The sequence below is a fragment of the Eleutherodactylus coqui genome, chromosome 3 (genome assembly GCF_035609145.1).
Source record: "Eleutherodactylus coqui strain aEleCoq1 chromosome 3, aEleCoq1.hap1, whole genome shotgun sequence".
NCBI classification, from domain to species: domain Eukaryota; kingdom Metazoa; phylum Chordata; class Amphibia; order Anura; family Eleutherodactylidae; genus Eleutherodactylus; species Eleutherodactylus coqui.
Genome location: NC_089839.1, coordinates 44,462,797 through 44,486,979, shown reverse-complemented (window position 1 = coordinate 44,486,979; position 24,183 = coordinate 44,462,797). Strand labels below are relative to the sequence as shown.

General features: G+C 44.8%; 1 protein-coding gene across 3 annotated transcripts in view; it reads left to right on the top strand.

The window, feature by feature from the left end:
* Positions 1 to 24,183, top strand: part of TTC7A (tetratricopeptide repeat domain 7A) — a 436,415-nt gene that overhangs the window by 45,418 nt on the left and 366,814 nt on the right. For all 3 annotated transcript variants that reach the window (XM_066595533.1, XM_066595532.1, XM_066595534.1), the window contains one exon: positions 16,415 to 16,493. In XM_066595533.1, the coding sequence (XP_066451630.1) occupies positions 16,415 to 16,493 (79 nt within the window). The remainder of the gene's footprint in view (positions 1 to 16,414; positions 16,494 to 24,183) is intronic.

Genomic DNA, 24,183 nt, shown 5'->3' with positions numbered 1-24,183 from the left:
TGTCACCAGACATTGTCAGCTGCTGTTGTGACAACCTGCAAAGCCATTAGTGCAGGTTTAGAGCATGGAAGGGTTTAAGAGATTGCATTTTTCACCGTTTACAGCAACCTGGGAGAACTAGAAAAATGACTGAAATTTAGCAGCTGAACATTGAGCATCGGTTAGAGCATACGCATGTGGCTATACTGTGAATTTGTACGACATGGATGAATAATATGATGCAAGTGCTATGATCAGCTTGAATTCTACTGCCGTATCATCATTTTCCGGCTTCTAGCTTGTTGTTGGGGCAGTTGATATGCAACTATCTTACAGCTGATCCATTGATGTGCGTCAACTGACTACACATGGAAGGGGGCTTTTTTGGGGAGGAGTTCCTCATTGGTTAGTCTTTATTTAAATATTCCTGGGTTCTGCAGTGTGGTGCTGGTTATAGAGAAAACTATGTGCAATCAACTCCAGTAACATAGTATGCTAGGCTGAAAAAAGAGAAATGTCCATCCAGTTCAGCCTTGTTTTCATCCTCCCCCCTTGTTGATCCAGAGGAAGGCAAAAAAAAAACAATGAGGAAGAAGCGAATTTACCCCATTTTGGGGAGAAAAATTCCTTCCCAACTCCATAATGGCAGTCAGAATAATCCCTGGAGCAACATTTGAAAAGTTCCTACTTAAATCCAAGTCCGACAGTCGGAAATTTCCTGGACTAACAACCTTTCTGGTTATTTAATGTCTATATCCTGTAACGTTGCAGTGCTCTAAAAAGATGTCTAGTCTCCTCTTAAAGCTACTTGTAAGCTTCTCATATTTTGTTCTAGTCTAGCTGGTTCTTCTCAGAGTAGTTTGTTTCTATGGTTATGTCTAGCCCAGTCCTTTCTTCATAGCCTTGTAGTTTCTGTCTGCAGTGATTCTTGTCCTGTCCCGCCCCCCCCCCCCCCCCCCCCCCCCGTCTCCTTACTTATGGGGTAAATGCACCCCCCTGCAGTGAGGAGGAAACTGAATGGAGTGCTGATCGCACAATGGCACCAACACCCAATTCACTTTCAACAGGATTACAGAGATAACTAAAGGGCACCTGCTTAGGTATATCCATCAGCCCCATTGAAATAAATGGAGCGCTGACTGCCAGCGCTCCATTCGCAGTGATGTCACCGCAGGGAAGGGGAAAATTGACCCCGCAGTGACAGTCAGAGCGAGACAGGAGAGTTCCATTCTCAAGATTGGTTGAGATATCTTTCAATTATGGTACAACCCCTTTAATCTTTTGCATCACTCTATTGACTTAGCCATATTTCTAACATGCAATCAAATGTCCTAGTCAACAAAGCCCAAGCCAGTCCAGGTATTTAATGTTTTATCCCAAGCACACCTGATGCAACCCCTTTAAGGTAAGAGATCATTACCTTGTGCAGAGAAGGAAAAGGACACAAAAAGATAGCAAAGGCACTAAATGTTCCTGCAAATACAGTTGGGAGCAGTTGACAAGATCAAAGTTGAATGAACACTGGCTACACTACCTGGATAGAGTAGAAAGAGGAAGCCATCACTGGCTGCCACCAGATTCCCGAGGAGCAGGTGATCAAAAACCCTCGAGTGACTGCAAAAGACCTGCAGCAAGATTTGGTGGTAACAGGAACTGAGGTTCCTGTTTTCACAGTAAGGCACATACTCAACACTGAAGGTCTACTTGCCTAAACGCTAAGACATACACCTCTAGTGACCCAAAAGCACAAGAAAAATCACCCCCAGTATGCTGAAAACCATATAAATAAGCCAGAGAAGTTTTGGGATTCTGTTCTGTGGGGCAATGAAACAAAACTGGAACTTTTCCGGCCTCTGGATCAGCAGTATGTCTGGAGGAGGAAGAATGAAGCATACGCTGAAAAGATCACCCTGCCTATAGTGAAGCATGCTGGTGGCTTGGTGATGCTCTGGGGCAGGCTTTGCTTTTTCTGGCACTAAAACCTGAAGTGTTTCGAGGGCAAGATGGATCCAATCAAGTATCATGATTACGTATTTTAAATAAACCCAACTAAGATTGATTTTGTTTAAGGATAAAAGAAAAATTAAAGGTCCATATAGTCCAAACCAATACATACACTACACTACAATCACCACCACTATAACATAACACCACATGCAACCCCTATGACTGAAAAGAAATAGAACCATAAAAATATACATAAACATATGAAAACAAACATGGAAAAAAAACAAAACCAATATAACTCAAACATCCAGTGCTTGTAATTTGTGCATGGGCTGCAGTTTTATCTGTGTGACAAGCACAGTGGACTCTATGGTTGCGGATTCCATGGTAAAATAGAACATGCTGCTTTTTATTTTCCATGAACGGATGACACAATTCCGACCTGCTAATGTGAGCCGAATTGTGTAATTCAATGTATTTGATTGAACTGCGTATTACAGCGGATCATACGACCGTCCTTATAGTTTCTACAAAATCCTTAAACAAAATAATAGCATATCATACACATATTACCCAAAACCCAAACTCAGTCATCTGCAGCCATACTTCTTAATCTCTTGACTTAAAACAAAAAGCTACAAGTGTTACACATAGGCTTCCACTAGGACTGGATATGCTAAGCTGACCACCGTCAAAGTATCCTATCCCTAGACTTATCTGTCCTTACAATTTCACTACTGTTTTCCTAAAACTGACCCTCAAAATTTCGCCGCCCTGTTCTTGAACATTTCCCACCACTTTGACTTACTGCTACGGAGATCCAGTATTGGTACCTGGCTCTGCAGAAAATCTTTAAAGGACCATCTTATCTCTGCTTCCTCCAGGAGCAACGAATTTAGCCTCCATAGTCCTCTTCTCAACTGGAGGGTCTCTACAACATTCAGAGAAAACAGACAGTGCTCGAAGAATTCCACCTAAACAACGGGTACTAGAGCTTCCTCCTTAAAAAAACTGTCTATCCATCCAGACTGTACTAACTAAACTACAAACCACTTCTGTTGACCCTTAAAAGGGACCTAGAAAGCTGGATAGGAGCACCATTATCATGGTTCGGCAGAATGGGTGCGATTAAAATGGACATCCTCCCCAGGTTACTGTATGTTTTCCAAACTGCACCATGCAACCCCCCAAAAGACTTCTTCGATAAAGTACGCAGTCAAATACTTCAGTTCATATGGAAAGGAGGATCCAAGAGACTCAGCTATAAGAGCCTAACTAAACGAAAGGAAAAGGGGGGTGGGGGACTTCCAGACTTTCGCCTATACCACAAAGCGGCAATGGGAACCCTCATACTGGACCTATTCCATCATAGATCAGACAAATGTTGGGTACAAATTGAAAACGAAAACAACACCTGTGAGACGAGGGGAGTGTTTTGGATTCCGGGTAAGGTCAGCCGGAGGAACATAGAGACATCAGCCCTGATGAACACACTCATGGGGGCGTGGCGGGGGGGGGGGGGGTGCAAGATGTCGGTCCCGGGACCCCTGACTCCACTAGTGGGTAACCCACAGCTCGCAGCAACAATATCTTCCCATAACTTGGGGTTCCTGCCACCGGGGACGGAGCCCAGTGTGGGGAACGTGGTGGACTCTGGGGGTATACGAGGACTGGTGGATCTGGGGGGGACACGGGAGCTCCCCCCGGGCTCATGGATGCAATACCTTCAGGTTCGCAGCTACCTGGAGAGAATAAAACCAGAGGGGGGCTGGAGCGAGAGCCTTACCCCTTTCGAGAGATTATGCTGTGCCTCGGAAATACCCAGACATACGGTCTCACTGCTATACGACCAGCTACTAAAGGAAAAGCTTGACAACCATCTCCCCAGGTGGTTGGGCGCGTGGGAGGAAGCCTTGGGTAGGTCATTTCCCGGGGAGCTCTGGAACAAGGCGTTCCAATTCACACATAAGATGTCCATAGCCAGCAAACTACAGGAGCTAAACTTTAAAATTCTTTCACGGTGGTATATGACCCCGGAGAGACTACACACCCTCTTTCCAGCGACCCCGAACACCTGTTGGCGCTGCAGGGCGGACGTGGGCTCAATGCTCCACATATGGTGGGGATGTCCCATGGTCACTCCCATATGGCAGGATGTGAAGCGCCTATACGAGAGGGTGAGCAGGGAATCTCTGACCCTGACACCTGAGTTGTCACTATTGTCCATCCCGCCGGAAGGCGCCCCCTCCCTCAAAAAAGGACTATTGAAATTCTTCATCATGGCCATGAGACAATCGATTCCCAGGTTTTGGAAACAAGGAATAGAAATACCTAGAAGCACCTGGGTGGGGGGCGATGGATGAAATAGAACGCATGGAGAGACTGAGGCTCTCGGACGACCCGCCGGGTCATGACAAATTCTATCATACATGGGCAACATGGATAGACATCCGGAACACACCCTTATTCGCTGGTTGGCTACAGTCAGGGAGGTGTGTGTAACTTGACCAAACTATATCTATAGCCAGAAACAATAATCCTGGAGTCCCCAACCGATCTCCCCCCCCCCCCCCCTCCTCCGCACCAACCCCCCTCTACCCACTCCCATCTTACCCCCTCCCCCTGTTTGTTTACCGTACAAAATTTCACAGACAAGTAGTGCACTTTTCCAGTTAAGATTTATTAAGTCTTATTGTTAAATTGATCTAATAGCAAACTGAGACATCATAAATGTTTTTCTCTGTCTTGCTTATTTTGTGAAACCAATAAAAATATATTGAACAAAAAAACGGTCTATCCTACATCTACCTTTACAATTGGTGAACCCCACGTGGCTCTAGGTTGCTGGATGTGGACATCCACCAGATGATGTTCACTAGCTATGCTATTAAGTGCAATGCTATCGGAATCCAGTCTATCTTGGGAATCTTCCCTGTCACAGGTCCTTGTGACTGTGGTAAAGTCATCCCCAAAAATCATCTGATGGCTGGTAAAAAGGTACGGCTTGATTCTCATAAAGAGAATCTTGGGGTCCCACTTGGTTTAGGAATCGTAGATGATAACTAGTTGAAGCTCTTGTCCCTTTATGAGGACATATGGAATCAGGCACCCTCCCTATTTCAATAACCCACCGGCATTTAGTTGCTGCAGTAAAAAGGACCGCCATTCAGCTATATGGCTCGGCCACAGGAGACCAATAAGATGGACCAGACCTCCACTCCCTCTTTGCCTTATGTATGGCTACCAAATTTGTCAGCCTGTTCTCTTGCAAAAATAAAATGTCGGCTTCAACGTGGCTGAGAAAATCAAAGGCCTCAAATCTATCCATATCTGACTTAATGCTGGCAATATTAATCGATGCCAGCATCAGTGTAGCTGTGCCGCTATTATTGGTTATTGAGTTACATAGCTTTCCTCTTCTCACCCCCTTTTTCTTAAAGGTCCAAGGATGACCCCTTGCCACATTTTTTGTACACTGAAAGGTCCATGGCAAGGGGCTCCTTGACTCCGAGCTAGAACTCCCCTTGGAGGTCACTGAACCCTGACAAGAGGAAGATTCAGCACCCCCTGTAGGCCACTGTGCCCCAGAAACCCAGAAACGAAGAAGAGAAGAGAGCTTGCAACCTATTAGGGAGCTCAACAAGAGCAACTGTCCCAGAGTAGGGGAAGATCTAGGATTTCTTATTTTTCCCTTTTTCTTTGTACCCTGCTTACACTTTTTTCTCTTACCACCCCTTGCCATCCTTGTCCACACTTTCATACTGGAAAGAATCTGAAAAGGTGGCAGCCTCCTCCTTCTGGAACATCCTGACCTCCTCATCCAACTCCCTGTCCTCTGCATCCTCAGCCACATAATTTGCATTCGGAACAGGGATCAACATTGACCTACCTGTCACATGAGCCTCCGCCAGGTCCCTGCTCCTTCTGTGCTTCTCTAGGCACCTCAGATTGGTAGACCCAGCATGTTTGCTCTTCCTTGGCTCCCAGGCTCCACTGCCTCTGTTGGTGACTTCCTGTGCAGAGGCAACCTCATGGCTCTCCTCCACTGGAGCCACGACCGCATTGGACAGTGGCTGAATGGGAGGCCGAGGTCACCACACAAGTGACACCTGATCTCCGTACACGATGCTGCCAGATGACCTACCTCACCATACACTTCGCACTTGATGACTTTGCAGGCAGCATTCAAATGTGTGAGGTCGCCACACATATGTGACTGAGCTTCAGCTGTTCCTGGTAGAAAGCCAAGATACGTTCCCTACCAAGGAAGGCTGCAGATGGTATGTGGGCCACCGAGTTCCCTGAATGTTTTCTTTTGACCATAAACGTCCAGGCTCTGGACCAGATGCTCATTCCAGTTCTTTTTAGGCATATCCGACACCTCACTGTACTAACTAAGCCAAGTCATGATGTCATAGTCAAAATGGTCACTCGTTTGACTCCAGCCGGATGGGTTATCCTGAAACCCATCTTCATCTGACGCTCGCCAACTTTACCCCTTGAGGGCCACACATCATCTCCTCGCCACTGAAGATGGGCCATGATCCTATGGCCAACATCTTGCCCAGTTGTTGGAAGGGACCATATGTTTTCCCCCATTGCTTATGGAAGGCATCAAATCCATGCCTCTCTACCTTGAGATGTGTTGAAGGATTGGCAGACTTGGCCATCACCCGCTGTGCTCCCTCTGCTTCTGACAGGAGTTTCAGGGACAGAGGAGGGACATCCAAGCCACCATAAATGGGACCTAATGTTGGATCGCCCCCCCCCCCCTTCTTTTTTCTCTTTCCACTGACCTTCTCAACCTCCTTAACTCCTCTATTCCCACTTCTAGCTTCCCTAGTCCCCTGCATCGGACACAACACAGAGCCCGGGCCTTGGGGCATACCAGGGCTAGCACCCTGATCTGACTTTGCAGCCATACCAGAGTGATTGGTAACATAAATGTACCTCTCCTGTATGGTGTTCTTTTTTTTTTTTGACCAGCTGCTGTATCTTCGTCTTGCAGCCTGATTTGTTGCATAGTCAAGGCCCAGTCTCTGCTGTTTCTGCTGCTGTCATCCCCATGCTCAGCATCTGACTTTGCCAATGTGGAGGGAAAACCAACCGGCTCAGCTGCTGACACTGTCACTGCTTCCATGCACCATTCTGAAGAATCCCTCGTCATTCAAAAGCTTCTCCCTAAAAGGACCGCTGGCTTGCAGAATTCTCCCTTTTCTCTTTTCTGCGATGGCTATTGTTTTTATTATGGCCATTTCACAGAGGGCAACATGTAGCAGTATTTCCACAGCTGCTTCCCAGCCTCCTTATATTCCCGCATGCTTTTTGCAATGCGCGGTGCCATGTCCAACACAGATTCGCCTTCTTTGCGAGAACCCCAGCTTGTAGTTGTATGCAACCTGAAGAAGATTGGGATTCTAGAGTGGTTGTCACAGTCGCCTGATTTAAACCCCATAGAAATCCCTTGCTGGGCTTTGAATACGGTGGCTGCAGCAGGCCACCCCAAGCATATTAGTAAACTGGAGGTCATTGTCCTTGAGGAATGGGCTGTCAGATGCTGGTGTCTGGTTATGCATTATGTTTGCAGCAGGTCATAACAGCAAAAGGGGCTCTACTAGGCACTAAAGACGCTTGTCATGAAGGGGATGAATAATTCTGAGACTGCCGTAGTCAGTAAAAGTGGCATTTGGCGGTGAATTTTGGAGAAACCACTTGTTATATTAGTTGTGTTGAGCTGTTTAAATTGTTCTTATTTAAAGTTTTTTTGCAAACAACTGAAAGTTTGTAAATGTGGGAAATTAACCTAATTTGCAATGGGGGCTGAATAATTTTGATTGGAACTGTATTCTATTTATGGAGCCGGATTTTATGGGAAGGGAAATGACCAGTAACCACAGTGATCACTTTTTGCCCTGGACAGACACAGAGATGGCCTCAGCAACAGTACGTAACTCTACATGTATCAGCTTACTGTGTCTCTGTGAGTGTGACATGAGGGGATTGTGGGGTTAACTCCTTTAACACTGTAGAACGTACAGTTATGTTCTACAGTGTCTGGGTATGTATGAAGAGAGATCACGCAGTGATCTCCCTAGATACAATGCAAGCGACGGCTGTTTCCTATGGCTGACACCTGCACACAACAGCTCCGATCAGCCACGCTGCTCATCGGAGCTGTTAACTCTTTAAATGCCACCGTCAATTCTTACAGCAGCATTTAAAGGCCCTGACCGATTTTCAGGGGACCCGTACAGTCATCTGTGATGAGATTGAGGGTTGCTGTGTGGTTGTCATTGCAGCAGGGGGAAGGGCCTTCTGAAAGGCCCCAGGGCTGTCATGCCAAAATGCCTATTAAGCCTTGCCCATGGGGTGGCTTGATAGAATGCCTGCCCGATCGCAGTATGATGTAATGCTGGGGCATTACATCATACTGCAGGAGCGATCAAAGCATTGCAAGTTGTTGTCCCCTCTGGGGACTAAGAAAAAAAAGTAAACATTATATTAATAAAGTTTTAAAAGTTACCCTTTCTCCCCTTTTGCTATATTTATAATAAAAGAACCTAAATAATGAAACAAAAATACATATTTGGTAAACCTGCGTCCATAAAAGTCCGATCCATCAAAGTAATGAATTATTACCCTGCATGGTAACCGTCATCAGAAAAAGCAATGAAGAACACCAGAAATGCGCTTTTTCGTCACCCTGTCTTCAAGAAAAAAATGCAATAAAAAGTGATCAAAAAGTCATTTGTATTCCAAAATGGTACCAATGCAAACTACAGGACGTCCCGCAAAAAATAAATGGAAAAATAAAAAAGTTATGGCTGTCAGAAGATGGCAGCAGAAAATAATATAAAAAAGTAAATATCTTTGAAAACAAATAAAACTAGTACAGCAAAAAAAAACTATATAAGTTTTGTATTGCAGTAATTGTACTGACCTGTAGAATAAAGCTATCAGGTCATTTTTGTTGCAGTTTTTGCGCCGTAGAAACAAGACGCACCCAGAGATGGCAGAATAGGTTTTTTTTTCAGTACATTATATGGTACATTAAATAGTATCATTGAAAAATACAACTTGTGCCACAAAAAAACAAGCCCTCATACATCCATGTCAAAGAATAAATAAAAGTAACATTTTTTTAGAAGGGGGGAGGAAAAACTGAAAATGATAAAAGAAGGGCCGCGTCCTTAAGGGGTTAATAATAATAACATCTGAATTTTTCTATATAGAGATGGCTGGGCTTCTCATCAGTTTTCTTGCTGATTAGCTGAATTAATGACCCAATGATAACGGGGGGGGGGGGGGGGGGGGGGGGATTTATGTTAACCTTACAACTGAATCTTTAAAGGACCATTCCTTAGATTTTTTTAAAATTAATTTATTATGTATCTCTCCCCCCTGTATATATAAGTTGGCTAGTGTTACTTTAGTTAATTATTTCTTTCTATATGAAACTTACAGCCCCCCTCTCCTCAGATGATCTGCTTGGGCTTATGTATTCATTTGCTAGTCAAATTCTCAGTCTGCATGATGCTATTACATGATCTCCACCACTGAAACTGCCAACAGGCGGCACAGGCACTCCTGTCACAGTTACTTGATGATGATCGGACTGCTCCTGTCACACAGTTATAGTAGAGGAGATCACAGCTCATCCTCCTGACTGGGTACTTATACTCTGTAGTTTATTTGTTGACTATAGAAGGCAATGGTAATTAAACTGTCGTGCCAGCAAGCAAACATGATATAGCCTCAGCTAATGTATCATAAGATAGATGTAAAAGTGCAAGTAAAAAAAATTACATGATAAGCTTCAAACAGGGGGCTGCACTGCATGGAAGTGGCTGCAGTACACAAAGGAGATCTCCAGAGCTTGAAAGGTAATCAGGTGAGGGGGGTAAAATGTGTTGGTATTAGTGCATCTTGATGCCACCGGGAAGTCCTGGTGGAGACAAGAGTGACAGGCGGGTGACGTCACTGATTGGTTAGAAAAAATGGGTTGGCTGCAGGTCCTGCGAGGCCAGATGAACTATTCAGTGCCGGCTCCCAGGCCGTTAAGTCTGCAGGCTGCTCCTCTGCTCCCAGTTCCACTACTTACGTCTCGGGTGCTGTGTTTGACGGTAGTGCAGTAGTGTTGGCGGCCCTCTGCTCCCATTTAGTCAATTTTAGTCTTCGGCCCTGTGCTCACTCCTCCTGCCCTAGCGTCCCTGCCGCGCTGCTCTCAGGTGCAATAGCTGTATTTTTCCCCCTGGGGTGCAACCCGCTCCTGCACTTGCCTCTCCGGCCTTCAGCTCTGAGTGTTGCGTACTTCCCTCCGCTGCTTTCTGCTCCCCGCTCCTGCTGCATTTCCCCCCCCCCCCCCCGCTCCTGGTATGTACTCATCTAACTTCCACGCCGCTGCAGCTCGTCATCTCCGCGGCCAGGCAAGTTCAGCAATCGTCTCCCAGGTCCTCTCCCCGCGTTACTCTGCTGCACTGTCGTCCCCTGCGCTTGCTGCTCCTGAAAGTCAGGCCCGAACACTGTCCCCTCTGCCGTGTGCGCTGCTGGCAGCAGCTCAACGGCACTGCTACATCTCAGCCTGCTTACTGTGTTCAGACTGTTGGCTGCCGTGGACTGTTAGGGGTAGGGATGTTTCACCTGTTTGCCTTATATTGTTAACTATAAATGCTTCCATGTTACACATTTTACATGGAAGCATTTAGAACTAACAATGTAAGGCACACAGGGGAAACATTCCTTACCCTAAGCGTCCACAGCAGCCAACAGTCTGAACACAGCGTCCTGCTAGGACCTTGGAGTAGTCACCTAATCGGGAGCTAGGGGTGTGACGGCGGTGTTTCTCCTGTCAAACCCCTAGCTTCATGGTGGAGTCAAGGTACACTAATACCAAATGTGTTTTTGCTGAAGTGGCCCTTTAATATGGGTCATTATAAGTGAGCAATAGCCAGGATTTCACATTATTAGTATATTGTTTATATATATTGTTTATTTAATAGCTCACATTACACTTTACAATATTACATATTACTAGTGGAAACAAAATTTTGATCTTCATATTGCACCTTTTGTAGTACTAACAATCACACACTAGAGGGCGCACTTTGTCCATATAAAACTGCAGTGTTGTAACTGTGGTGCTGTATAGTGCAGTATATAAGTGAGGTGTGCTGCTCATCTGCTTCCTAATACAGGAATCTGAGTGTCTGAGTATGTTTTTCTATATTACCCATTCATGCCAGATTTATACTGTTAGAGTTTTTGGACAAGTTTAACTTGCATCAGCACCGACGTGTGAACTGATTTGGAGGGTCTGGCTGCTGGAACCGGCGCTCCTCCATTAATGCTCGTCTATAATTCGTTAGCAGTGAGATTACAAATGACAATAGGGTTGCATTGTCTCCCATTCAAATTCATTGGTAACCGTGCAATAAATAGAGCAGGAGCTGCTACTAGGAAGCCTGCAAATGACTAGTATCCTGTTGTACCGCCTCCAGCTTGGATACAAGATGTGATACGTGTAGGCATGGAGGCTCTAGTACCCTGTTGTACCGCCTCTAGCTTGGATACAAGGTGTGATACGGGTGGGCATAGAGGCTCTAGTACCCTGTTGTACCACCTCTAGCTTGCCTGCAAGATGTAATACAGACGGGCATGGAGGCTCTAGAACTCTGTTGTACCACCTCCAGCTTGGATACAAGATGTGAAACAGGCGGGCATGGAGGCTCTACTACCATGTTGTACCGCCTCTAGCTTGGATACAAGATGTGACACAGGCGGACATGGAGGCTCTAGTACCCTGTTGTACCGCCTCTAGCTTGGATACAAGATGTGACACAGGCGGACATGGAGGCTCTAGTACCCTGTTGTACCACCTCTAGCTTGGATACAAGATGTGATACGGGCGGGCATGGAGGCTCTAGTCCCCTGTTGTACCACCTCTAGCTTGGATACAAGATGTGACACAGGCGGACATGGAGGCTCTAGTACCCTGTTGTACCGCCTCTAGCTTTGATTCAAGATGTGATTCGGGCGATAATGGAGGTTCTAGTACCCTGTTGTACCGCCTCTAGCTTTGATTCAAGATGTGATTCGGGCGATAATGGAGGTTCTAGTACCCTAGTAGTGATCAAGGGACACTAACAGCTAAGGGACATGTGCCAGAAATCCTACAGCCACATGTGTTCCTCTCATGGCGGCTTCCAACAGGCATTTTCTAGCAGGATAATGCTCGGCCGCACACGGAAGGGGGTCACAGGAATGTCTCCACCAGGTTGCCACACTTTCATGGCCTGCCTGGTCAGCAGATTTTGGGACCTACTGGGATGCTGGCGTCGACAGGATTTAGAGGTTCAATTGCAAAATCTGTGGGCAAGTGTGGCACAAAATAACATGCAGAGCCTGTATGCCTCCATGCCCGACCGTATGCCATCATGTATCCAGGCTAGAGGCGTCTCCGCTAGAGCCTCCTCTGAATCCTTTTGCTCTAATATTGTAATTACTTCCATATATCATCATTACATTGTAACGTTTCATTCAATTCCAATAACTTCTTCTTGGTGCCTCATAGAGTATGTACAATTGTACATGTAATATATTAAAGTAGTGACTTTATTGGCTGCTCTGGACAGCACCAACTTTTCTTTTTGCCGATCTTTATAAATGAGCCTTAATTGTCTGCTAAATACTTTTCAATAGACCTATGCATTTTCTTGTGTCTGTGCATGAGCTTGCAGGGAAGCTTTGGCATCTTCCTGTCTGCATCCTTTCTCCTACTAGTAGTAGTGATAGTCACCTCTACTGCACATATGATGTAGTATGTAGAAAACTACAAGCATTCCTTATGCAGTCATACAAGCTGCTTTAAAACTATTGCGAAAACATATTTGCAATACCAGTTTTCACCACATGGTGCACTGTTAACAGGAAACATGTCCATGAACTATTTAACACCACCTAGTGGTGAAAATATTTAATGCATATTTTTTTCATTTACTGCATTTATGTGCAACAAATACACTGAACTTTATTAGAGACATGGGTACTTTCACAATTGGAGTTTCCCTATATGGAAATGAAGCCCCGGAAGTGCAGCATAAATCAAGTGACAAGTGTTCTGTGGATCAGCTCCAGTGTGAATCCACATTAGAATGGGAAAATTGAGCGATTTGAGTGACTTCTAACTAGCCCTGGTCATCGGTGCTAGACTAGCCGGGGCCAGCATTTCATACACTGCCAACCTTGTGGGGTTTTCTTAGATAACAGCTCTACCGAGAGTGGTGCGATCAAGAAAAAAAATCCAGCAGAAGGAGATCCTGCAGATATAAACAACTCATTGACGAAGAGGGTCAAAGGAGGATGTGAAGAATCGTTCTGATGAACCATGCTGCACAGTCAAGGAAATGGCAGCCAAATACAACGCAGTTAATATGTCCAAACACACAATTCTTCTGTTTTTGATTCCACGTGCCCTTTAACCCTTTCCAATGCACTGTCTGACGTCTTCCTACATTCTGATTGAAGCTTGTACAGCTCCAATGTCAGAAGACATCCGACAGGGTATTCTTACCGTCTAATGCCAGGCAATCCGCTGTCGGAGCCTCTCTGATGCACACACACTCTGGCTGTAACCAGCAGATGGCACCGTTGTATAACAGCAAAAGGACAAAGCCTTTTAGGAAACCCTGAATCCAAAATTGGATTGGAAAGGGTTAAAACAGCAAAAACAGTTGAGAAAAGAAAGTCATAACTTCCCATTCACAGAGCTAATATCAAGCTTAAAAAAGACCGAAAAACCAATGGAGGTAAATGCACCCTGAGTGGTGTCAAATGTCCCACCTATAGTCTGGTCCACACAAAGCTAGCATTGTTTGTTGATGTCAAGTATTCTACGTTTTGAGAAAACTTGCACCTAATTGTATATTTCCATGCGCCTGTTAGGAGGCACGACAAGTCCCATCTCCCCAGACGCTTGACAGCATCCCCGACCATTGCACCATCTGTTTATATTGTAACGTCAGGCTTGTAATGAGTGTTAACCGCATCTCTTTAATTATTTAAATCGGCTAAAAGCAAAAGTCTCTTTGAAATATTCATTGCAAACCAATTTCCTGCTGTAGGGCCTTCGCCCTTCTGTCAATATTTGGCCGTGTGCACATTAGAGAAGGATACACTTACCTGCAGCAGATAAGTGTGGAAGCACATGAAGTCGGATGGCTTTCTGTACTGTATGTATAGCTCTCCGGGCTAGGGACATGGCTTTCAGCATGTCTGTAGTATCAAGGTGATGGTCATGCCCTCACATAACCCACATGTCAGTCCAATCGTTTTTGGGATGTGCTAGTATTACAAGTCCGATCCATGGAGGCCGCACTTCAGCTTATAGGACTTAAAGGACCAGCTGCTAATGTCTTGGTGCCAGATACCACCGGACTCCTTCAGCGGTCTTGTGGAGTCCACGCATCGACGGTTCAGAGCGGTATTGGCAACACATGACGGAACCGCTGGCTGTAATCATATACCAAAATATGCCGGAATTCTTTTGAAATCAGAATTTTAAAAAAAGGAATAAATGGCTCGCACCAAACTTTTTATGCTTTAACCCCATAAGCCTATTTTGGAACTAAGGACTTGACGATTTGTTTGGATTTTCATCTTCATTTTTCCAAAGCCATAACTTTTTATTTTTCGATCTATATAGTTGTTTGTTGCGCTGTAGCTTTTTATTGGTACCATTTTCGGATACATATAATGTCTAAAATGTATAAATGTTGGGGGTGGGGGTGGGAGTCAGGGTGAAAAAAACACAAATTCTGCCCTTTTTTACAGTGTTTACTGTGCAGTATAAGTCAGTTTCACACAACCAAATTTGAATTGTGGACGATCCACGGTAAAATGCGGGCTTTGAAAGGCACGCATTTTTGATTTTTTTTTCCTGTACACTCGCGGATACGAATTGCGTATTCAGCAAGTGGAAGAAAAATCGTTGCATGCTTTATTTTGACACAGAACCTGTGTGGATGGCCTTCATTGATGTCAATGGAGGCGTTTGACCTGCAGCCTATACGCAATTAAAAATGCTTATGGCCTGCGGGTACCTGTTTTAATACTAAGGGACAGCGTGGGAAATACAAACAAACAAGCAAAACAAAACACTACTGCGCATGATCGCTTGCGAGGAATGAGGAATAGCACTATCACTGGTCACTACATAACTTTTAGCCTGCATTGATTATCACCAGCTTACCACTCTGTAGGCTGCATCTCTGATTTTGTTTTTTCTCTGAGCATCAGGGTGCAGACTAGCTGCTATACCGTCTCTCGTACTCTGTACGTGGAGAAAACAGCTTATTTTCTGTAGCACACACTCATAAAAAGCAGCATGATAGACAACATTATATAGCAGTACTGAGCAGTATAGATGTGATTCCAATATCCATAACAGTAAATCACTTACCATTAGCTCTAGCATACAGTGCATGCATGAGTCTCCGCTTCTGTCTTACTCACTCTTCATCTCTGTAGACTTCTATAGGTAACATGAATTATCATCCTCCACTTTCTGTTATCTGTCTTGATGTCTCTGTTACAAGAGACAAACATCACTTGACAACAGGCAGTGGACAGAAAATTAGAAAGAAAGGAGACCCCCTGTGGCCAGCACTTTAGAGTGGTTTTTCAGCACAAAAATATAATATTAAGTAAATAAAGGGATTTGCACTTTTCTCATTTTCACACTTTAGATATACAAAAATGGAGGGTTCTCTAGAACTACCTTCCTTAAAAATTTGCAGTGTTTCCCCGAAACCCTTTCTTATAATAATTTTTGCCCCAAAACGAGGCACTAGATCTTATTTTCAGGGGAGGTCTTATTATAATTACCTAGCAGGCTGGGTCTAGGTCCCACCCGCTGCTCTCCGGAGCTCAGTCTCGCTTCTTGCAGTCCTCAACCGCCCACAGAAGATCACTTCCTGGTTGCGGGATTCATAAATCGCGCCTCCAAGAAGCGATGTCTCTGATTGGTTCTTGAGCGCTGCGCAGGCAAAAAATGCAGCACTCGATGAACCAATCAGGGCTATCGCTTCTCGGAGGTGGGATTTATAAATCCTGTAACCAGGAACTAATCTTCTGTGGGCGAACGAGGACTACAGGAAACAGCAGAGCTCTGGAGAACAGCGGGAGGGACCTGGACCAAGCCTGCTGGTTAATGTATTCCTTTTTTTAATGTATTGCAGCTACGGCTTATTTTCAGGGTAGGGCTTCTATTTCAAGCCTCCCCGAAAATCCCTCCAAAAATCATTATTTTCAGGGTAGGTCTGATTTTCAGGGAAGCGGGGTAAGACTGATTGCTTGGTGTAGGTGTCCTTATTTGTTTTTTCTGTTTTCATGGTTGTCTTTTATCTTAATGACCTCTACTTGTGTCTTGCATGTGATACTGTATCACTACATGACTCTGATTAATACCGTTTGTGTTGTTTTTGTTTTTCAGAAACATTTTAAAGGGAATCAAAGAGCTCCGGGATGTTTTGCGGGTCGTGGAAACAAAGGCAACGCAGGCCTTCAAGATGGTAAGAATATAGATGGGCTTTGGTGCCTGTTATTCGCAATGTTTTATATATGATTTGTGTTTAGATTCAGATTGTGCAGTGGGACCTGTGGTGACCGAATTGCTGACAAGTTACTTCTCGTGGGACAACCGCTGCTTTCTATTCTGTGCTGTTTCTCCTTATAAAGAGCTGCTGTGTATATTATAAAGGAATATTGGCCCTTCTGTACAAAATTATAGCAAGTATCAGCAGTTCAGCGATCTATATAAAAATCTGCACCCTGGTACTTTTACATGGTCATTAAGGGGGGGTTTCCCACTACTTAAAAAATTGCACCATGGCCGCTCTGTACTTCCTGGTTGCTTCTGACCAGGACATGTGACTGCTGCAGCCAATCACTGCCTACAGAAGGTCACTGCTGCGGCCAACAATTGGCTGCAACATTCTCATGTCCTGGTCAGCAACAACCAGGAAGTACAGAGTGGCTGTGGAGCAATTTTAAGTGGTGGGAAAACCCCTTTAACCCCTTAACGACCAGCCCATAGTGTTTTTACGTCCTCCCGAAGTGGGCTTTATTCTCTGAGGACGTAAAAACATGTGTCCTGCAGAGAATAAAGCCCCTCGGGCTCTGGACGTGACAGCTCATGTCATCCCGGGCTGCACGGACCCCCCCCCCCCCCCCCCCCCCGGCAATGCGATCGGTGCTATCCAATCGATAGCGTCAATCGCATAAAAGTTAAAAAAAGTTGGAAAAAAGTTAAAGATTCAGCTGCCCTGATGGATTGGATCCATCAGGGCAGCTGAAGATACTAACCCGCCTTCTCCGCGCTGCCCTCTGAAGATCCTCTCCTCCCGGACCCGAAGCCGGCCTTCTGCGCATGTGCGCCAGCGGCATTACGTCAGCCGCATGCGCAGAAGACCCGGAGCCGTGGGAGATTTAAAATCTCCTGGCTCCCGGCTCCCGTAGGTAGCCGGGAGGCAGGAGATGTTAGCGGGGACCGCGGTGAGTGGTCCCCGGTACCGCGATTGCCGTTATCCAATGGATAACGGCGATCGCGGAAAAGTAAAAAAAAGTTGAAAAAAAGCAAAGTTTCACCTCCCCTCATGGATCGAATCCATGAGGGGAGGTGAAAATACTCACCTCGGTCCTCCCCGATGTCCCGCTGTTCCGGGACTCAAAGTCCCCTTCTGCGCATGCGTGCCCGATGATTGACGTCGGGCGCGTGCACAGAGAGGCTCGAGACCTGGGAAATTCAAAATCCCTCTGCTCCTGGCTGCCATGTGTAGAGGGATGTCACCCAGCATGTGATCACTGTTATCCAATGGATAACAGTGATCATGTAAAGTAAAAAAAAGTGTAAAAAAGTTTTTAAAAAAAAGGTAAAAAAAAGTTTTAAAAAGTTAAAAAAGCGTACGTTTCATCTCCCCTCACAGATCATATCTGTGAGGGAGGATGAAAGTACATACATAAGGCCCCCAGATTTATCCGCGGACCTTACCCCAGCTTCTGCGCACACGCCCGTTGCCAAAATGGCGGACGCATGCGCAAAAGCCGTGGATTGCCAGGATAATTGAAATTCTCATTAAGAAATGACCCTCAAAAAGCATGAGAGGGGGGGGGGATACCGGTTTTATTGCCCCATCCCAACCAGGCCCCTGTAATTACCCCTGTCTCGGAAATACCACACAGTTCACATTATTACTTTTATCTAAGATTTGCGAACGCCGAATAGGGCGCGGAGTGTGTGTGGAAGGGGGGCGGGGGGGGAAATTTTTAGGGAGTCAATTTTTATTCCGTACAAATAAGCAATAGGCCCTGGAGTTTATTCAGTTGTGCCCTGAAATTCAACAAGTGTTCCCTCCTTTATAGGCCTTGCCATGGGTCCTGTAAGTAAATTAGGGCCACAATGGGTATGTTTCTGAGCACAGGACAAACGGGGGGATCCATTTTGGGGTGAGCGTCTTCATTTCTATGTACCCTGTGCAAAAAAAATGTTTTTAAATTTGAAAAATTGCCAAAAAAATTGAAAATCGTAACTTTTTCCTTCTGCTTTGCTTAGATTTATTCAAATACTGTGGGGTCAAAATACGCAGTACACCCCTAGATGAATTTGTTAAGGGGTCTAGTTTTCAAAATGGGGTCATTCGTGGCGGTTCCTTATAGTTTTGGCTGCTCAATGGCTCTATAAGTGGGCAATGGGGCGTGGAATTTATTCAGTTGTACCCTGAAATCCAACGGGTATTTCTTTCATTGTAGGCCTAGCCATGTATCCTGTAAGTCTATTAGGGCCACAATGGGTATGTTTCTGAACACGGGACAAACAGGGGTATCCATTTTGGGGTGAAAGTCTTCATTTATATGTGTGCTGTACAAAAAAAACTGTTTTTAAATTGACGCAATAGGCCAAAAAATGAAAATCGTTATTTTTTTCTTACTGCTTTGCTTAGATCTATTCAAAAATGTAGGGTTAAAATACGCAGTACACCCCTAGATGAATTCGTTAAGGGGTCTAGTTTTCAAAATGGGGTCATTTGTGGGGGTTCTCTATGGTTTTGGCCGCTCAAGAACTCTACACGTGGGTAATGGGGCATAAAAGGACTTCAAGCAAAATCTATGTTCTGAAAGCCACCGTTTACTCCTTTCATTTTGGGCCCCATTGTGCATGCGGACATAAGATTAGGGCCACAATGGGTATGTTTCTGAAAACAGTACAAACAGGGGTATCCATTTTTGGGTGCAAGTCTTCATTCATATGTGTGCTGTACAAAAAAAGCTGTTTTTAAAATGACAGAATTGCCAAAAAAACGAAAATCCTAATTTTTTCCTTTTGCTTAGCTTGAATTTATTCAAAAACTGTGGGGTCAAAATATGCAGTACACCCCTAGATAAATTCCTTAAGGGGTCTAGTTTTTAAAATGGGGTCATTTGTGGGGGTTTTCTATGGTTTTGGGCGCTCACGAACTCTACATGTGTGCTATGGGGCCTAAAAGGACTTCAAGCAAAATTTCTGTTTTGAAAGACACTGACTACTCCTTTCATTTTGGGCCCCGTTGTGGACTCAGATATAAGATTAGGGCCACAATGGGTATATTTCTGAACACGGGAGAAACAGGGGTATCCATTTTGGGATGTAAATCCTCATTTTCATGTAAACTATAGGAAAAAAATATGCCTTTAAAATGACAGATTTGCAAAAATATGAAATTTTACTTTTTCTCCTCTAAATTGAATTAATTCCTGAAAAAAAACTGTGGGGTCAAAATACTCATGACACCCCTCAGTGAATACACTAAGGGGTGTAGTTTTTAAAATGGGGTCATTTGTGGGGGTATCTATCATTCTGACTCCTATGAGCCTTTCCAATCTTGGCTTGGTGCAGGAAAACAAAGTGTTCCTCAAAATGCTGAAAAGTAATGTTAAATTTGTACGTCTCCTAAAAAAAAAAAAACGAACGTTTTTCCAATGTGCGCCCAAAATAAAGTAAACGGGTGGAAATATATATCTTAGCAAAAATTTCTATATTATGTTTGCACATATTTAAGATATTGCAGTTGGAAATGTGAAAAAATGACGATTTTTTCAAAATTTTCCCAATTTTGGTGCTTTTAATAAATAAACACAATTTCTATCGGTCTTTTTTTTCCGCCTAAATGAAGCACAACATGTGGCGAAAAAACAATGTCAGAATCGCTTGGATATGCAAAGCCTTTCTGGTGTTTTTCCATGTTAAAGTGACACGTGTCAGATTTGCAAAATTTGGCCTGGTCATTAAGGCGCAAACAGGCTTGGTCACTAAGGGGTTAAATTCCTCAGTGACTTCTAAGGGTCTTGTAGTATACAGCAGAGGAGGCATTATCCCATGTATTATAGAAATGTGTGATTAGCACCTCCTTAGCCTATTAAAAGGGGTCTTCTGGGCATTTATTAGGATAGATCATCAATAAGTGATCGATGGGGAACTGACACTTGAGATCCCCTTGAATCAGCTGTTCCTCTGGCCTACTGTCAGTGCAGTCGTCTGGACTGGAAGTGTAGTAGAAGGTATCGCTCCCATTGAAATCAATGGGAACAAAGCTGTCTATTAAACTTCCAGCCCTGACCACTGATGTGAAAGTCCAGTCCCGCTGTCTGAGGATTGGCTGATTAGCAGGGATCCATCACAATCAACTATTGATTACCCATCCTGAGTGTAAGTCATCAATAATAAATGCCTGGAATACACTATGGAGAAATGCCAGAAAAAAATGCCATGCATCCAAAAAATGTGACAAACATGATAAAAAAAACGCAATGTTTGTAGACCATCTCATATTTTACTACGGACCTAGGGCAAACATCTGAGCAGTGTTTTTTGCCAGAATACAACGCGTTTTTGCAAAAAAAAAAAGACATATGAAACCAGCGTAATAGCACTAATTACACTAAGTAGCCCAGTAAAATGTGTAGCATTAGTTATATAACTAATTGAACCGTTTATGGAAACAGTCAAAAAATATTTAAAAAATGGCTAACAACACCATTTTTCCCCATCTAAAATGTATTAGCATGCTATGAATTAGCTTCCGTAAATGAGTGTGAATCGTCAGGCGCTCAGTCATGTGTCAGCCGGGCCTCGTGCAATGAAGGGAATGGAATAGAATGCATAGACTTCCTAAAGATATGTTCTCACCAGCGGAGTATTACTGCCACCCGCAACTAAAGTTTACATTTGACTTCCTTATTTTCATCGCTATAGCTGTACTTTTTTTTTGTGCAATGAGTTGTATTTTCTAATGGTTCCATTTTATCTTATTGATTAACTTTTATTAACTCTTTCTGGGGTAATAGAAAAAAACCCAGCAATTCTATCATTGTTTCAGATTCTGATGCTAATTACAATAACAGCTAAACAGTCTTGTTTTGCGAGGAACTGACGACCGCAGCGTTCCTGCAGCATAGAACTGTCTGAGATCTGATGCTAAGGGCTCTTTCACATGGCCGTAGGCGTTTTTTACATGCGCCCCCCGGTGCTGTAAAAACGCATGAACAGGCACGCAAATCTAATGTGCACCCATTCAGATGGCCCAGGTTCGGTGCATATACACCGAGGTGGCAATGCCATTGGGCGGGGTGAGACAGCTTAGCTCCGCTAAGCTGTCTCCTCCTTCCCTCACCCTTGCAGGCTCACCTCCTCTCTCCTCCCCTCCGGCTGTTTGCAGTAAGAGGGGGCGGAGTGGAGATAAGCTCCCGTCCCCTCCCCACCCCTTGTCTGCAGCCAGCAATAGGACGGGGTGGAGCTTAGCTCCTCTCCCTCCCATTGCAAACAGCCAGAGGGGAGGAGAGAAGAGGGAGGGAGTTTAGCAGTCACGCTGCTAAACTCCCTCCCATTTCCCTTCTCCGGCCGCTGTCATTGGCTCCCATAGGAGTCTATGCAGCGGCCAACGTATTACGGGCAGAAAGATAGTTCCAGGACTATCTTTGCTACCCGGCATAAAAGTGCCCGGCGCTGTATTGGCTGGCTGGGCGCTTTTACGCTGCAGGAATACACCTGTGTGATCTGATGCTTTGGAATCCAATGCATCAGATGGCAGCATATATTGGCCAACCGTGAAAACGGCGGCTGATATACGCTCGTGTGAATAAGCCCTAAATAACAAGCTTCTGGTCCAGTTGCCCTTATTAGGACCTAAACAAATCAAGTCCCGATGCCGACACCCGGACCACAGGCTGTTGATTACAGCCATATATAGACCTGTATTTAGGCAGGACGCCCACGATTGAAGGAGGACCGTAAATGTACTGCAGCTCTGCCGACTGGCACAATGCTAGCTGCCATATATTTATGTTTAGCAGTCGGGAAGGGGTTAAACACTTAAATCAGGAAGTGAAGGAGGCCATTAAATCACTACATTCTTGCAAGGCACCGGGTCCAGACAGGTTTTTAAACGAGTACTACAAGGAATTTATAGATAGTAATAATAGTCTTATAAAGATGAATCTAGCTCATTTCGGTGATTGGATTGTTGACATAGATCGTATCACTCGGATAGAAGCCGGCATTAATTCGCTAGATAGCGTATGCTCCAAAAAAGAAAGTAGCACCTTCTCGGAATTAATGACAATGTACAATCTCTCATTCTCAGTTATCTTCCAGCACTTTCAGATTAGGGTTTGCATTACCACCCAAAAGATGATGACTGAAAATCACGAATCGGGGGCTGGGTTGCTTAAAGTTAGCAAACTTTTACTTTGAAAAAACATTTAAAAGCAGGGGTGATCTCTATTACCTATACTGATCAACTACGTCGGAGTTCAGAGGCAAATTGATCAGCTGGGAAAAAGAGCAGATTTTATTGCCTATTACGAGCCTATGCGACAGAGCGGGAAACAGAAAAAGACTAGTAATTATTAGGAAATTATAGTAGCGGTGTTTCTGGTGGTGCCATGCGCCACACGGTTGTGCTTCATGCACGTCACACAGACAGCACTGCTACATACATTGTTCATCCCATACAACAGGGATCAGAAGCAGCACAGCACTGGAGATGAAGGACCTGTGATGATATTATCATCATACTCCTGATCAGATGGTGACTCTCATAGAATGGTAGAGTTGGAAGGGACCTCCAGGGTCATCGGGTCCAACCCCCTGCTCAATGCAGGATCACTATATCATCCCAGACAGATATTTGTCCAACCTTTGTTTGAAGACTTCCATTAAAGGAGAACTCACCACCTCCCGTGGCAACCTGTTCCACTCATTGATCACCCTCACTGTCAGAAAAGTTTTTTCTAATATCTAATCTAAGAATAGGGCTGATCCCTCTGCACTGTGACAGCCCTTCAGATGTTTGTAGACCGCTATTAAGTCTCCTCTCAGCCTTCTTTTTTGCAAGCTAAACATTCCCAGATCCTTTAACCGTTCCTCATAGGACATGATTTGCAGACCGCTCACCATCTTGGTAACTCTTCTCTGAACTTGCTCCAGTTTGTCTATGTCTTGTTTAAAGTGGGGTGCCCAGAACTGGACACAGTATTCCAGATGAGGTCTGACTAACGAAGAGTAGAGGGGGATAATTACCTCACGTGATCTAGACTCTATGCTTCTCTTAATACATCCCAGAATTGTGTTTGCCTTTTTGGCTGCTGTGTCACATTGTTGACTCATGTTCAGTCTATGATCTATTAGGTCTCATGTCCACGGGTAAATTGTCATTTTAAATCCGCAGCGTTTTTCCCGCATGTGTGATCCGCGCACCATAGGGATGCATTGGACACCCACAGGTAGTTAAATACCTGCGGATGTCATTTTCCCCTTCAGGCGCGGATTGCATGTGCGTGAAAAAAAAACGCGACAAGCTCCATTTTAGTGCTGGTGTCCCGTGGGGATGGCTCCCGCAGGCTTCTATCTAAGCCTATGGAAGCCGTCCGGATTCACGGTACACCCGCACCTGAATTTCTGCTCTCTGTGTACGGGAGAGCAGGAGTTAAAAAATATAGAGTGCCCGGCGCATGCGTGCGGCACGCTGCCATCGTGCCGAGCACATCCGCCGGGCCGAAAAAAGAAGATCCGGCCGTGACAGAGGACAGGTCTGCAGCGTCCGGACAGGTAAGGAAATTCTTATTTTTTAGCATCATGTCCGCGGGAAAGGACCTACCCTGTGCGGGATTCTCTATGAAGAATCCGCGGCGGGCCTGATTTTCCCCGTGAACATGAGGCCTTAGTATACT